Below are 17,364 nucleotides of genomic sequence, written 5' to 3' on the forward strand. Positions count from 1 at the left end.
TAAAATTAAACAAAAAATGCGGCGAAAATTTAAACGTCTTTGGTCTTGGAACGAATATCAAAATAAAAATGACTATTTTTTGTCGGATGGGGGGGGGAGGATTTATTCCACTGGGGGTTAAACTCACCTCTGGATTTAATACTGCTAAAGATGCAATGTTGCTTTTGAAAAAAGCAAAAAAACTTGATTGCAGGATTATGTGATAAAGCGTGCCATATGTTTCCTTCAAATGATCTGATTAGATTATTCATTATTGGATTCTCCCACCAACTAAATATGTTTTGACATTTATTGGTGCACAGTGTAGGAATAATTACTCCCCCTGCTCTGAAAACATGCCATGTGGTTGGTGAGCTTCCCACCACATTTTCATTTCTTTCTTTCTTTATTTATTTTTTTATTTTTTTGTAGCTCTGTTTGGATTTCTTTTTGATATGGTATCAGATGATGAAGTTGAAAATTGTCAATCAAGGCCAGATGTTCAGATAAAATAATACAAAATGCTATATATGCCATTATGTATAAAAATACCTTTTTCATCTTATTCTCTTTTCCTTCTGTTATTTTTACTATCTTTCCCCCTTGTACAGTTATATTAGAAGACAGATTTTTCAGTGAAAAATTTGAAACATTAATAGAAGTATTAATGCTTCAAGTTTTCAAGTATATGTTTGTTCATCTTAATAAGCAAGATGAACAAATATACACGTTGCCATAAATATACATATTTTTTTTCTGAAAATCAACATACTTGTTAAATCAACTTAATAACTAAGTAGATTTAACAGTGTTTCATTACATCTCATATTGTGAAGGTGTTCACAATATGAGATGTAATGAAATGATGCCATTATAATAACTTTTGTTAATTTACTGAGTATAAAGCCATGATGCATTTGCACTAACTATACAAATATCTGTAAATTTTCCCGTCGTCTGAGGCTTTTGCCCTAAATTTATATTAAGTATTAAACAACTAAACACAATTTGGCAGGCACCTCCATAGCCAGGTGGGCAGGAGCAGCAATGCGTAGCACACACTTCTTGATTAGACCAGGGTTCGAGCCCGTGCCCACCAAATACGGAGGATGCAGAAAGGTCAGGGAATGACCACCGCATATCCCAGGAGCAATATGGCCTTAGTTGCTAATGCTCCTAAAAACCAAATTACAAACAACAACAACAAACAATTTGACATCTTTCATATTGTAGACTTAATTTCACAATTGGGTTGTCAGCTGTTATATCATTATGGTATAACAGCTGACAATGAAGGGACAAATAGACCTGAAATGGTTGTCTGGGTGGTCGAGGTATCCATCTAGAATAAGTAACAACAGTCTTCTCTATTGGGGAAGCAATACTTATTAAAAGTATAACTGAATAGGCAACTCGTGAAAGCATTCACAATACGAGATGTAATGAAACAATGCCACTATAATAACTTTGGTTAATTTACTGCACTTCCATTAACTTATAGGTCTGTAATTTTTCCATGGATGAGACATTTGCCCAGAATTTATATTAAGTACTTAAATAGCATATTAAATTTTGTTCAGTTAATAGTCCTAGTCACATTTGTTAGCTTACTTTTAAATTTAGCTGGCAATTTTGCAACCTACAACTCAGTGATTTGCCACGAATGTCATGTAAATAGTAGTGTAGTTCTTGGTAGTGGAATATTAGGGTTTTAATCATGGTAAATAAGTATCTTAAAGGTTATAATCATGCAAGTTTAGTTATTTATTTTTTGGTGTTTAGCTAAGAAATTTTATTTCTAGTAAGAATATAATTAATTTAAAACTACGAACATTGGTATAGCATAATGTATAACACAAAAGTGACAGTGTAATATATATTACTGCTGCATAATCTGTGAATAGAGTAAAGCAAGGGACACAAAGTAGCACGAGTGCCGTGGCTCAGAGAGAACGAAAGGGAGTGATTCTCCAACACATCACAGACTAAAAAAATGTTTGTTTGTTTGTTTGTTTATTTGGTTTTTAGGAGCATTAGCAACTAAGGCCATATTGCTCCGGGATATGCGGTGGTCATTCCCTGACCTTTCCACATCCTCCGTATTTGGTGGTGACGGGCTCGAACTCCGGTCTAATCAAGAAGCATGTGCTATGCATTGCTGCTCCTTCCCACCTGGCTACAGAGGTGGCCTAAAAAAATGTGCAACTTGTGAAATGTTTGCAGACCTTTCTGGAACAGGACACAATCCAGCCAAGGAAAATGTCTTTGTACATGCTAGGTGCAGAGTGTGAAGAAATTAGGTGCCAATTCAGCATTCTGATGGGCATTTATGAGAGTTTGAGGAGTAAGATAGATGCACTTGAAGAAATTAAATGAAGCACATCAAGCTCTCAGATACCCAACTCAACACCAGTGCTCACTCTTGTGCTTTCAACATATTACTATTTATGCATTTTGCCGTAGAGTTCGTTTGCCTAAGCGGTGTCTCTGGTCCATATTAGTAATTTGATTCCTATCTTTTTACTCCAATCTAGTTCCCTTTATTATTTATTTATTTTATCTTATTGTAGTTATTATAACGCTGTATTAGCTATTGTACAAACAGTTTTTTCTGTACCATCAATTTCATTCACTTATCCATTTCAGGTGATTTTATTTTCTTGTTAAATTGAACTGAACTTTCACTGTTATTCGAATTTTGGAAGAAATTAATGATGTTTGAACATTTTGGTTATTGAAATCTGTTAATTACTATTCTTTTGATTATTTAAATCTCTTAATTACTATTCATTCGATTATGGAAATAACTCGATTATACCCATCACTATTAATTACCTTAATGGTTAACCCAAGAGCGCATCAGACAACAGAACAGCAATCTTCAAGGAAGAATGCTGGTCCCACAGGAGCTGGTTATTGTCGGTGACTCTATTGTCAGGGAAATGGGAAATACATTGAGCAAGAAAGATAGTGGGTAGAAAAGTACCAGGGTATGTCTGCCAGGGGCAAAAGTAGATGATGTTGTAGAGAAGATATTATTTTTTAAGGGCAGAAAAATTGATATTGTTGTACATGTTGCGACTAATGATATTAAGAGTAGGAGATCTGAGGCCTTACTTAAAAAGTATAGGGCAAGTTGGCAAAAAGTAGCAAGTTATGACTAAATTTGAATGTGTCTGCATTATGGCCAAACTGATAGGAAGTAGTATATGTTAAAAGCCTTGTCAATTTGGCCCTGGAGAGCACATCCAAGGCTCATGGGGTAGAATCTTTCTCAACACGGTCTGTTCTTGTTAACACGAAAGACTGTTTTTACAGGGATAGGATACACTTGAATAGAAAGGGGTGCAAAAATATTTGCTGATTCAATTGAGACACAGTGATAGGTGGTTCAAAAAACTGCTAGCTTGGAGGGATACACAGACTAAGATTTTAACTAGAGTCACAGGCAGAAGTGAAAGTGATTCTTGCATTGCTACTATTGGTACATGCAGCAGCCTAGAAGACAAAGTGTCTGGGATTTCAGTCACTCCTGTGGGTCATCATGAAACAAATGAATGCATGGGCTGTGTTAGAGTAACTAAGAGTAAGAACATGCGCATGTATACTAATGCTTGGAGCATGGTAAATAAATTTTATGAATTTGAAGTACTGATTAAGATATCAAATGCAGACATTGTATGAATAGGGGAGACATGGTGTCCCTCAAAGATAAGTGATGCTGAATTTGAATATGGCAAGACAGACAAAACAAGAGAGGTGGAGGGGGTTATGCTCATAGTTAAGGAGAATATTAAATTTAAGGCAGTCCATCCAGTTGACATGGGAGACAAGTTAAATCATGAGGCAGTTTGGTGTGATATAAGCACTGGTTAGTCAGTTAGTTATTTGGTTTTTAGGAGCATTAGCAACTAAGGCCATATTGCTCCGGGATATGCGGTGGTCATTCCCTGACCTTTCCGCATTCTCGTATTTGGTGGTGACGGGCTCGAACCCGGTCTAATCAAGAAGCGTGTGCTACGCACTGCTGCTCCTTCCCACCTGGCTACGGAAGTGCCTCATAAGCACTGGAAAAACAAAATTGTGAGAAATATGTTTCCCTGTATAGCCAAAAAAACTATACAGGGAAATATAGCAGGCCAGCAAATCCAAATGTCTCATAATGGGGGATTTTAATTTTCCAGATGTTGTTTTCTACAGCAGCATGTTAGAGAGGCAACAAGAGGAAGAAATACTCTTTATCTGGTTATCAGAGGTGAATTTTCGAATAGCGAATTTTTTTTTTTTAAATTCTCTTAGGTTTCTACAGAAACGTTTAAAATAATTTCCGTAGAACAAACAGATTACGATGGACAACTTTGTGTGCATTGTCCTCACCTCTGGCCTTTAGGGAATTAGAAAGCGCAAATTAAGGGTGAAAGAAACTACCGTCCCACAACTTTAATGGTGTCCGTAAAAACTATACAGTCACATTCCGAGAAGTCATGCTAGTTAATATGCTTTCTATATCTAGTCAGAGGATTAAGAAGATTCCCGACACGATAATAGCCTCTGGTCAACCTGTGTTGTGGTCATGTTTTTTGAAGTGATCCATGCCTCCCAGTAAATTTCTCCATCTATGTTTACATGGTCACAGTAGCTGAATATCTGAGTGATTCCGATATTTTGCACAGCACTCAAAGAATTTGTGACAGTAGCAACATCGGGCGAGGATGAGGCAACTAAGATATTATATAAACTTTACGAAGATGAAATGTCGGCAGATTTGGAAACCACGTTGAGGCTTTCACTGTGAAGAAAATGTTCTAAAATATAATGACATACAGGCAATAATTAAAAAAAAAAAAAAAATGCATCACCAATCTCCAAAAAAAACAGCGTGAGTTAAGAATGATTGCTAAAGAAATTGATGTGGAAATTATAAATATCAGTGGTGTGTTCGGGCCACAATGAGTAGATTGTAGCTTATGGATGGCAATTGAGGGTTGGATTTAATTATCCAGCTTTGTGCAAACATTTTCAATCAGAAATTTAATTAAATATTCTGGATTATTAAACCGACTTTTCAATCTAGAATTTCTTAATGATTTAGCACTAATGATCGACATCCTGCAGGAGCTCTCTTACTTTTCAGAAGCTTTACAGAATCACTACGGTAAAAGCTGATAAATTAACTATTCTAACTATTAATGCCATCACTATTTTGAAAAATTCAGAAGGAAATTATGAAGCTAAAATTGAGAGTATGTTGAAGTTGAAAGAATTTGAAGGAATCGAAAGTAAGAACACATTTAAAAATTGCCTCGTGACACGTTATTAAAGATAAGTTATTAATGCAACAGAGTAATTTTATATTAAATAAAGAAAATAATTATACTATTGACGATGAGGTATTGAAGGAAATTTTAAACATATGCTACCTGGAATATGAAAGAACTTTCATCTCCGTGGCAAGACTGTGAAAAATGAATAAGAAATTTAAATTTTCTGAGAAAATATGAAATAAAAATTATTAATTTTAGAGATTTTGTAGAAGACAGTTTATCCTTAAAATCGAGCGAAATTCCCTCTTCAATTATAAAAGCCAGAAATATCTTTGAAACCACAGCGATTAGCAGTACTTTCAGTGTAATGAATTGTGTTGACAATTGAACACGTTGCAGATTATTAGCATTAGCAGAGGCATATGATGCAAGAAAGCAAGCTTATACAGTATCAGCCAAAAAAAAAAAAAAATCCCTTCCACTTTACCCCTCCGTTCATTCGAAATAACTGTCCAGCTAAGCCTTAAATTTATTTAGGCTACCAACTTCCACAACAAGGGATGAAAGTCTGTTCCACCAACCGACTAGCCGCTGGCTAAAAGCAAATTTCTGCACATCTATCCTCCATCTGTCTTTCCTCAATTTGAATTTATGCCCTCTCAGGTGATTATTCTGAGCAAGAGACAGTATTGCATCAGCATTGAGCATGCTCAAACCATTCAAGGCTTTGTACATCTCTATCAGATCACCTTGCCAGTGTCTAGTCTCTAGACACTGAAATTTAAAAAACTTAAGCCTTTCTTCGTAAGAGCAACCCTCGTTCCGTTCACTAACCTTGTTGACCTTCTCCGTACTTGTTCCAGCAGCTCTACATCCTTCTTTAAATGAGGCCTCCAGACCTGTATACAGTACTCAAGGTGTGGCCTGACCATTGCCTTATACAAGGGAATAATCACCTCCCTATCCCTGCTAGAAAAATTCCTGTATATCATTGATAAGACACCATGAGCTACTCTTGCAGCCCGTCTGCACTGCTCAGAGAACTTCATATCTGCCTGCACAATTACCCCCAGGTCCTTTTCATTCTCTACCACTGTCAGTGTAGTACCACAGAGTTGATACGTTGCTCTGGGATGGCTGTTTCCCATATGTAGTACTTTACATTTGTCAATGTTAAACTTCATTTGCCACCTCTCAGCCCATCTGCTCAACCTTTCCAGATCCTGTTGCAGCAGCATAGCGTCAGTAGTGTTCTTCACAATCCTGCCAATCTTTGTACGTCTGCAAACTTGGTCATTAAGCTTGATATACCATCATCAATATTATTTATAAATACAGAAAACAACAATGGACCCAACACTGAACCCTGAGGGACTCCACAAATAACATTAGTCCACGATGAGCAGTGTCCATTGAGTACCACTCTCTGTCTTCTTCCCTTCAACCACCCCTTTATCCATAGCAGCAATTTGCCTCCAATGCCACACTGCTCCAATTTGTGCAACAGTCTTCCATGTGCAACAGTATCAAAAGCCTTTCTAAGATCCAAGTATATAATATCAAAGTTATTCCCTGCATCCAATTCTTTTGTGACTACATCATAGTATCCAATCAAATCGGTCAGACAAGACCTTCCATTAACAAAACCATGCTGTGTCCGAGTTACAACTGAAGTCTTTTCTAGATGATCCTGCAGTGCTTCTTTAACCAGTGCTTCCATTAATTTTCCTGGAACAGAAGTCAAACTAACAGGTCTATAATTACATGTGTCAGCCTTTGATCCTCCTTTGTGAATTGGGGTTACATTTGCACATCTCCAGTCTGTGGGTACCTCCTCTGAGTTCAAGGAGGCTCTCATAATTATGGCTAACGGATTGCTTACTTCCTTTGCTACCACCTTTAATATAACTGGATAGATATCATCCACCCCAGGTGCCTTTCTTGTATTTATCTTCAACAATTTCTCCTCCACTTTACTCTCAATTATTACAAGATCATCTAGCTCACTGCCAGTGTTTACTTCATCTATGGCATTCCCCTTCCTGAATAACTCCTCATGTGTGAATGTAGATGCAAAATATTGATTTAGTTTGTTGGCTACCTGAGCAGGATCACGAACAGTTGAACCATCGATATCAAGTGGATCAATCTGATTTATCTCTTTCCTTCTAGAGTTTATATAGGTAAAGAACTCTTTACTGTTTTTCTTTACATCCTTTGCCAAAGATTTCTCATAATCTGCCTTTGCCTGCCTAATCTCCTTTGTGACTTGGTTACAGACCAGCTTATATCTATCATAGGCTTCCATGTCACCCATTAATTTATATGTATCCCATGCATTTTTCTTCTCTGCCGTTATGTCTCATTAGTTCATCTGACATCCATTTAGGCCTAAACGTTGAACAATATTTTTTTAGTTGGTATGTAAAGCCTTGTAGCTTCCAAGTTAAGTACTTTGAATGCTTCCCATTTTGAATTTGCTGTTGGTAACTTCATCAGTTGGCCCCAGTGTATAGAATTTAAATACTGTCTCAGACTATCGTAGTCGCCTTTACTAAAGTAAAAACCCTTCCCTTTACTCCTGATGGTAGTTACCTCTTTGAGTAAATCTCAGTTTAGCACACTGTGATCACTGCTACCTAGTGGTTCATTTATCTGCAGATTCTTAAAGCATGAAGAATCACTACTGATAATCAGATCAAGAGTATTGCTCCCTCTTGTTGCCTCCCGAACATGCTGATGTAGAAAACAATCATCCAATAAATCCACAAAAGCATTGCTAGTGTGTGAGTGACCAACCCACAAATTCCAGTCAATATCTGGGAAATTAAAATCCCCCATTATAAGACTCTCTGATTTACTGGCCCACACTATTTCCCTGTACAGCATCTTATTATACTCATCAGAGTCATTAGGCCTACAGCACACTCCTACTCTCAATTTTGATCTCCCAATGCTTATGTCACACCAAACTAACTCGACACTGCACTGTCCAGCGATGTCGACTGGCTTCACTTCCTTGGATTTTATGTGTTTCTTAACTAATAGCATAACCCCTCCTCCCTTCCTATTCTGTCTATCCTTTCTGTAGATGTTGTACTCCCCAAATTCCAGTTCTGCATTACTTATAGCTGTGTGATACCATGTCTCTGATATCCCAACAATATCCACCTATGATGCATTGAGCAATACCTCAAATTCATCAAATTTATTTACCAAACTCCTAGCATTGGTCTATACACAAGTATACATGCACCTGTTCTTTTTCTTAGCTACCCTAACACAACCCATGCGTTTACTTGTACCGCAATGACTCCCACCAGTCTCTGAAATATCCTGCATCTTATTTTCCAAGCTGCTGCTCATTCCTATAGAAGCAGTGCAAGAATCCCTTTCTCCTCTGCCAGTGGCTACTGTTAATCTATTAGCCCTTGTATCCCCCCCCAATCAGTTTTCCGACCCACCTAACACTGCCTCGATAGCATCAGCAAACATTCTTGCACCCTTTCTATTTAAGTGTATCCTATCCCTGTAGAAGCAGTCTCTCCTGTTAACAAGTACAGACCAGGCTGAAAAAAATTCTACCCCTTCAGCCTTGCACAATCTTTCCAGGGCCAAATTGATCGACAGGGTTCTCATCATATACTCCCTCCTATCGTGTCTGGGCAGAATTGCAGACACTTTCAAATTCAACCCTAATTCACGTCTTTTTTTCAACAGTGACCTGTACTTGTTAAGTAATTCCACCGGTCTCCTATTCTTAATATCATTAGTGCCAACGTGTACAACTATATCACCTTTTGTGCCCTTAAAAGATGATATCCGCTCTACAACGTCATCAACCTTTCCCCTGCAGACATACCCTGGTCCTGTTCCTCCTATCCTTTTTACAAAGCATGGCGCAATCTGCCTTGGGGGTTGCCGCTTTGTTGTGTGATGCCCAAGTGCAAGCTCTGGCGTTGGTGTGGGCAGCTGAGAGCTTGATGGGCCCCTCACTTTTAATCCTTCGAGGGCATCCACCCTGTCCTTCAAGCTCTCATATAGGCCCATAACAATGCTGAGTTGTCGCCTGATTTCCTTACACTCCTTGCATCGCGCATATACAAAGAAATCATTTATTGGAAAACCAAGGTTTTCCAATAAAGGATCAGATTTTAAAGTGGAGTGTGGAATAAAGGATTCCATTTCTACAAGAATGATTTCACTGACACGACCTGAGCAAACGTTGACATCAGAAGTTTTGAAACAGTAATCTGACCAAGGAAAAGAAGAAAACAAATCTCGCAGGTCATCCCATTTTGCATTCTTGTAATGCCAAACAATACGAGGTTGGGAATAGATAGCCATGAGATAAAACCTCCACTGAGGAAGAGACAATCACTAAGTTGTGATCTGAGGTGCCTAAAGGACCACTCACTTCGATTGTGTACATATAAGGGTTGTTTGTGAGAAAAAGATCAAGCGTATTGGCTGTATGGCTAGGACTGTCTGGTATTCTTGTAGGTAAATGAACAATCTGTGCAATGTCATTAGTAATTGCAAAAGCATAAGCATCTCGACCAGCTGGGTCGGTGTGACTAGAAAACTGAAGCCAGCTGAAGTTGTGAATATTAAATCACCAAGGAAAATTAAATCACTGTTAGAAAAGTTGGACTGGAGAAAGTCAAGTTACAAAGTGAGGAAGTCAAAGAGCTCCAAGTCAATAGTAGAGTTGGGAGAATGGTAGAGACAACAGATGAATTTGACACAATGAGGTAGAGAGATCGAAGAGAGGAGATTCCAAATTAAGAAGTCTCTGACAGGGAATATCGGAACTGACATATGCACAAGTACCACCTTTGAGGCAAAAGGAATCATACAGCGAATAGGTTTGGCAACTAAGATGAGCAGTAGTTGAATCAACTGATAACTGAGATTCTGTCAGAAAAAGTACATGGGGTTTGGCAGAATGCAAGTGGAAATGGACATCGTTGAGATTAGAATTGAGACACGTATATTTGTGAAATGAACTGGACGTGTTTGGGAGGTTTAGATCTTTTCGCAGAATAGCTTACTCTATTAATTTGACAATTCGTGGTGTATTTAATAGTAATAAAAAGTAGGGGGGGGAAATGATGTATGAAGTAATGAAATTTTTGGATATGGCATACACATGGTAAGAATATACCCAGATTCTTGACATAACGTGGCCTTGACAATGCCCCCTGCATATACACTACTCGGACTCCCTCCAGTTACTATCTGGCAACCCGTGACCACCAAATACGGAGGAGGAGGCGGAAAAGTCAGGAAATGACCATTGCATATCCCCGGAGCAATATGGCCTTGGTTGTTAATGGTCCTAAAAACCAAAAAACAACAACAACATACTATTTGGCAGAGTAAGATTATACACTAACTGCTCAGGAAACCTCCTAAAGAGGTACCAATAGGTTCGGTATGGAGTACTAGCGGCTGTCCTGCGAACACTGTTTTAGAGCTGTACCCTCGAAATGTAAGGAAGGTTGGATCTCGCCATGATGTTCATCATAACCTCAAAAGTCATCAGTCATACTGCATGATGGAAAAGACGGGGAACTTCTACCCATCTGCAGTAGTTTGCAATTGTCAATGATTGTCAATGTTAAACTTCTCAGACCATCTGCCCAAATTTTCCAGATCCTGTTGCAGTAGCACACTGTCATTAACATCCCTGCCAACCTTTGTATCATCCAAACTTTGACATTAAGCCTGATATATCTTCATCAATTTCATTGATAAATATAAAAAACAACAGTAGACCCAACACCGAACCCTGGGAGACTCCACTAATAACAATAGTCCATGAAAAGCAGCATTCATTGATTACCACTCTGTCTCCTCCAACTCAAGCACCCTTTTATCCATTGTAGCAACTTACCCTTAATACCATACTGCTCCAATTTGTACAGTAGCCTTCCATTGCAACAGTCTCAAAAGCTTTCCTGAAATCTAAGTACAGGCATACCTCGGTTAACGTTACCTCTGATAAGAAAGCTTCGATATTGCGAAGTCCGTAATTTCGAGACCCATTTAACATAAAAAAAATATTCCAATTTAAGGCCAATGCCCGACAATCATTCGATTGGTGACTAACGGCTACTGATTACGTACTCCTGAGTGCTCCCTAGCTACGGGTGTGTCTATTATAACAGTTTTGCACATCATTCACCTAATTCAGTTGTTGTTTACACTTCATAGGGTGTGTTTCAGTGTGGTGCATTGCAATGATCCGTATCTGTCAGTTTTCTTGGTATGCCAGATCGTGATTTTTAACTGTCCTCCATTTCCTTTACACGATTGATGTTGTTTCAGTGTGGAGTATTGCAATAATCGATGTAGGTTCTTTGATAGCATTACATAACGTAGATTTTGAAAATTTTAATAGAAATATTTTTGTTTTAGTTAATTAAAATGTCAGAATCAAAGAAAAGAAAAGCAATTTCTTTGGAAACTAAACTAAATATCGTACGACGTGTTGAAAGCAGTGAAAGAAAATCCAATGCAGCACATTCTTTAGGATTAGCACAATCAACTTTAACAATCATACTAAGTCAATCAGATAAAATAAACAGCCTGCTCAGAATTGTACAGACGTACAATTCTGAGCAGGCTGTAGGTAGCCACACCTCGTAAGGTCTACTTTGACTCTGGTGAACTCTGGTGATGAAAGACGCAAAGAGATCTCCAGAGTCAAAGTAGACCTTACGAGGTGTGGCTACCCCATCGACGTCCTTGACAGGTGTGATCTACAAGCACGCGACAACGTGACGACCAACAGCAACGCCAACAGTGACGAGTCATCCACGAGGGCATTCATCCCATACTACCCCAACCTGTCACAGCAGATCGGTAGAATCCTAAAATCGCATGGGATAAAGTGCATCCAACTCCCAGGCAAGAAACTGCGTTCTCTCCTTTCCAACATAAAAACACCTGTCCCCACCCTTCTACAGAGTGGTTTGGTCTATCGCATCTCTTGCCGTGACTGCACGAGCTGCTACTTTGGAGAGACTGGACGTCGACTCGAGAAACGTCTCTCAGAACATAAAAGGGTATCGCCGAGCATGTCTGGACAACCCACCACGACATCGACCCACACCGCGATGTCGTGGTTGTGGACAGGTCCCACCATTACCTGAGGCGTACCTGGTTGGAATCGCTAAATATAAAATGCTCGGATACTGCTTTGAACAGGAACAGTGGTTGTCAAGTTAACCCCATCACAGAGTCAGTAATTCTATCCATAGACAAACGCTGGCCACGTCACCACCATACGTCACAGCCACAAATATCAACAAACAATTAACCCACGTGCCTCACGCACCATCCTGACAGTGCATCTCTATTCCAACTGCCATTCAAGTATTTTAATCCGATGAAGGCTGCCACCCAGCCGAAAGCTAATTTATTTATTGTAGTTTTATTAATGCTCTGTGTAACAAAATAAAAATAAATTTTCGCATTATGAATCCAGAGCACGTAGGCCTGTTTTATTATATATATATCAGTAATTCAAGATTTGAAAGCACTGGGAAACACTTTTAATGCTATTCTAATGTTCAATGAAAATATTCAATTATTCTTGGCTCACTGGAACTGTTACTCTGTCCTTTTGTATGTAGAGGCTAAACAGTCAACTCAAAAATTTATGCACAAATCCTCAAAGCTGATCTGAAACACAAACAACATAATCATCTCATCAATTCTAATTTGAACTTTATCCACAATTTAATTTCAAAAAAATTACAGATGCACAGTAAAAATAAATAAAATGATGCACAAGAAAAGGAAATATAATGAATAATTTCTGGATCATAAAATTAAAATACAGAAAAAAACAAAAAAAAAAAACAGTTTCTAGACTTACCTGAACTGCCAACCTATAGACATCCATCATTAATAAAACAATTTTGGTACTGAGTGGATCTTTGCCTGCAATCAGAAATTCTTTCAATATCCAGAAGCATGAATTAAAACATGAAATTGAAATTATAATTTCTGGTAGAATTTGACATTATAATAATATTAAATTTATAAATATGTATACAAGTATGTCACAATCACAGTTTAATTACAACAGAGTACTTTATTACTCCCAACCTAGTTTTTTTTCCCATTCATGATATAGGATTTTGCTTATTTGTGTGAAGTATGAATGTTTATTTTCAGTAAAAATAACATTGTAAATATTAATTCTAACTCTTCGTATTGCCTGATATTATTTCATCAGGCAATACTGATATTATTATCCCAAATGCTATAATTAATTTTGATAAACTGTAGTTGATTTAAAATTGAAAAGAAAGATACAACATACTTGTATATATACAGGGTGTCTCAAAAATATTGGTACAAATGTTTAGGGGCTGTAGGTAACATCTAAAGGAATGTGAATCGCACAGGAACCCATAACCAGAAACGTCACGGGAAAGTAGTAGCAGAGGCACAAGAAGCAGAAATGACACAAGACAGTAATTAGTGGCAAACATTTATTTGACATAATATTAACAATGGAGTACGAGATGGATGCATTTCATGATGTTACAACAGATGCTCGAAGGTTCCACCATGAGACGCGATGCATGCATGACACCGACGCAGCATGGATTGGCGGACACGGTCGAACACTCCTAGAGTTTCTTTGACAGTAGCAGCAGTGCAGCCAAGTCTTGCCATGAGATCCATTTCCGTCTCCATAGGCGATTCATACACGATAGATTTCAGGGCCCCCCACAAAAAGAAATCAAGGCTCGATAAATCAGGTGAGGGTGGGGGCCAGGCAACGGACTCACCACGGCCAATCCATCGATGCCCAAAACGCCTGTTCAAATGGTCACGAACACAATTTTCATAATGGGCAGGTGCCCCATCATGTTGAAACCAAATGTTGCGTCTCACATTTGCTGGAACATCGTCAAGTAACCCTGGTAGAACTTGTTCAAGGAAGATCTGATATTTAGCGGAGTTCATGCGGGATGGTAACAGGTATGGGCCGACTAAGCAGTCACCGAACATACCTGCCCACACATTTATTTGGAAGCGATGTTGTGCTGCATGGGGGTGCACACCGTGTGGGTTGTCGTGAGCCCACACATGAGCATTGTGCTGAGTGAAATAAGCCTCATCCGTGAACAAAACATAGGCTGGAAAATTCAAGTCTTCAACACTTTCTTGGAGAAACCACTGCGCAAAAGCCACACGTGCAGGATGATCTTGGGGGAGCTGTAACTGAACCCTTTGGAGATGAAAGGGGTGTAAGGAATCGTTGCAGTGTACAGACACGCGGTGGCGGATAAAGGATAGTTGGGGCCCCCTAGGCAAATTATATTTGGGGGCCCCCCAAAAAATAATAATAAAAAAAAATAAAAGTTAGGTGGCAAAAAATGAAATTTTGTACTTTTGAATTTTTTGAACTTCTGAATTTTTCTGCCTGTTAAAGGGTTAAAGGATGATAAATAATAAAACTTTTTAGTTTAATGAATAACTTTTTATTCATTTTTTACAAATTTACTTTGTGAAATTTAGAATTAGCAAATTTATTGATTATGTTTTCAAAGTTCATTTTTTTTTGGCAAACTCGTGTTCAATGGAAATTAGGGATAAGGCATTTAATCGCTCTTGGCTCATTACAGCCCTCTTTTGTTTCTTTATTAATGCCATCTTAGAAAAAGATCGTTCACCTTCACACACTCCGCACGCCAATGTCAAATATAGGCGAAATGCGTTACTCACGTTTGGATAGCATTTCATGGACAAAATTTCCTTAAACTTGTCTATGATATTTCCTTCATTTTCGCCCTTTTCCTTGATGTGAAGTGCAACATGTTGATGAAATTGAATTATTTCATTTTCTAAAAGTTCTTCGAGATTGTTTGAATATTTTGCGAAAAGTTGTTTAGCTGCCTGTTGTTTCTGTTGTAAATTTAAATCTGAATATTCAAAGAGAAACGAAAAGTTTGAATGAAGGTTTTCGTAGGCAACAGAGCGTTTTGCCATTTCTGTGATTAGACTGTCGCATATAGCTAAATATGTTTCAATTTTGAACCGATCCTTTGCCGAAAAATTATCATGGTATGTGGAACGACATTCGTCTGGGAAAAACTTCAATTTTATTTTACGCTTCTTCAGTTGTCGATAGTTGTTGAACAGTTCAAACTCATTCAAATTTTTTATGGATTCTAAATTTTTTTTCCCTTTTGTTTCAAATTGATCAAAATTTCCTCGAATTTGTTTTAGATATTCTATTAAACTTTTTAAATGATCTGTAATCTCTTTCAATATGATTGCATCTTTTTTGAAATATGTTATTGACCTTATCAATTCTTTCCAAAATATTGTACCAAAATACACATAGTATACATGTTTCTATTTCACATAGTTTGAACAAAATGTTTGCTGCTTCACTTCTTGTGTTGCAATTTTGTTCAGTGTCTACTGCTAACATTTTTAAAAATTTAATGATTGAAATATAATTTGATTTTAAAGATCTAACTGCGTCAAATTGCACAGACCATCTTGTATCAGAAAGGGATTTAATCATAAAAGGTCGATTATTGCTTAAATTGTTTAAGCGAATTTGTTCCTTTAATAAATTCCACCTGTAAGTAAATCCGGATAAAGCTAAATAGTTTTTGAATAAGTCCAAAAAATGAAGTTGCTTCAACACAAATACTCGCTGTGGTTTGTCCCACGAGATTTAGAGAATGAGCGCTGCATGGTATGTATTCGGCCAGATCATTGATTTTTTTTATTTGGCTTTGCATTTCTGTATTTCCCTGACATGTTTGCTGCATTGTCGTAACTTTAAGAATGACAGTTTTTTATATTGAGGTTGCAATCTTGAATAAATTGTAAAATCTCTTGAGATAATGCACTGCCTTTGTGACTTTTAATAGGCAAAAATTTCAGAAATCTCTCGTGTATTTCAAAAGTACTTGGATTTACATATCTTATTGTAAAAGTCAGCTGATCGACCTGTTGCAAATCAGGAGTGGAATCTACTGTAATACCAAAGTATTTTGCTTCTTTAACTTCTTTTAGAATTTTGTCAAGTACATACTCTCCTAACAATTGAATAAATTCGTTACAAATAGTTGAGGACAGGTATGATACATTTCCACGTCCACAATTTGCAAATTTCTCTATGTGATTTACCAGAAACACATATTTTGCTAATAATTCTAGCATACTCAAATAATTGCCGTTGAAAGGCGATCCAAACATTTCGTTTTTTCCTCTTAGTGCAAGCCCTGGCTCAGAAAGAAAAAGTATTACATCGACTATTCTTCGTAATACTTGTTTCCAATATTCGTACTGAGTTCCCATTTTTTTTAATAAAAAGCATATCCAAACCCTTCTTATTAGATCGAATGGACCAACTCACAACCGATCTTGAATGAGCCTCGCTATTTACGTGGGTCAAAAGCCGAGATCCGGCCTTTTTCCAGTCATTAAGTCCAACTATTAGTTGATCCCAAACTTCAACCGAAGAAAATAACTTGCAAAATCCACAATACACCTTTTTTGTCTTTGGTGAAAAAACTAGCCAAGGATGATCAATTTCTTCACCATTCAGCATTTTCCGTTTGAAAAAGGATTTTAAAATGAACTGTTGAACTCCTCCACTTATTTGCAGCGTAGACTTTATCGTTTCTTTGTCATCAAAATCAATATTTTGGGAAAAATAACCTTTTTGAACAAAATATTGAATAAGCTGTTCTGGCTCACAATTATTCCATTCAGCAGGGTCATTATTTGGCGAAACACAAACAGTCACTGTGTGTGATGCACTTTCTTGTCCATTATTATCATTAAGCACAAATTTTCCTCTCTCCTTAAACTTTTCACCATTTGAACTGGAACTAGGCGAAGAAGAAGGTGCGATTAATTGTTCATCATTTTCATTTTTCATAATAGAGCTCGAGGATGTTGAAGAAACGCTACTAGCATCATTAGCTTTTAATTTGAGAAATCCTAAATTTGCTAAAGATGTTTGCCCCTTCGCTTCTCTTTTTTTCTTTTCTTGTTGTATTTTCCGCTTTTCTGCTCCACTTCGGTACCGCCGCTTCATAGTTAAACAGTGAAGGGTAAAATAAGCAAA

At 37.6% G+C, this 17,364-nt stretch overlaps 1 protein-coding gene across 5 annotated transcripts in view; it reads right to left on the reverse strand.

Annotated features, from left to right (window-relative positions):
- Lztr1 (Leucine zipper like transcription regulator 1) overlaps positions 1 to 17,364 on the reverse strand; it is a 609,234-nt gene that overhangs the window by 164,332 nt on the left and 427,538 nt on the right. For all 5 annotated transcript variants that reach the window (XM_090374223.1, XM_090374222.1, XM_090374224.1 and 2 more), the window contains one exon: positions 13,132 to 13,196. In XM_090374223.1, coding sequence (XP_090230349.1) covers positions 13,132 to 13,196 — 65 coding nt within the window. The remainder of the gene's footprint in view (positions 1 to 13,131; positions 13,197 to 17,364) is intronic.

Source organism: Mastigoproctus giganteus, chromosome 5 (assembly GCF_048544385.1).
Source record: "Mastigoproctus giganteus isolate SK-2022 chromosome 5, ASM4854438v1, whole genome shotgun sequence".
Taxonomy (NCBI): Eukaryota; Metazoa; Arthropoda; class Arachnida; order Uropygi; family Thelyphonidae; genus Mastigoproctus; species Mastigoproctus giganteus.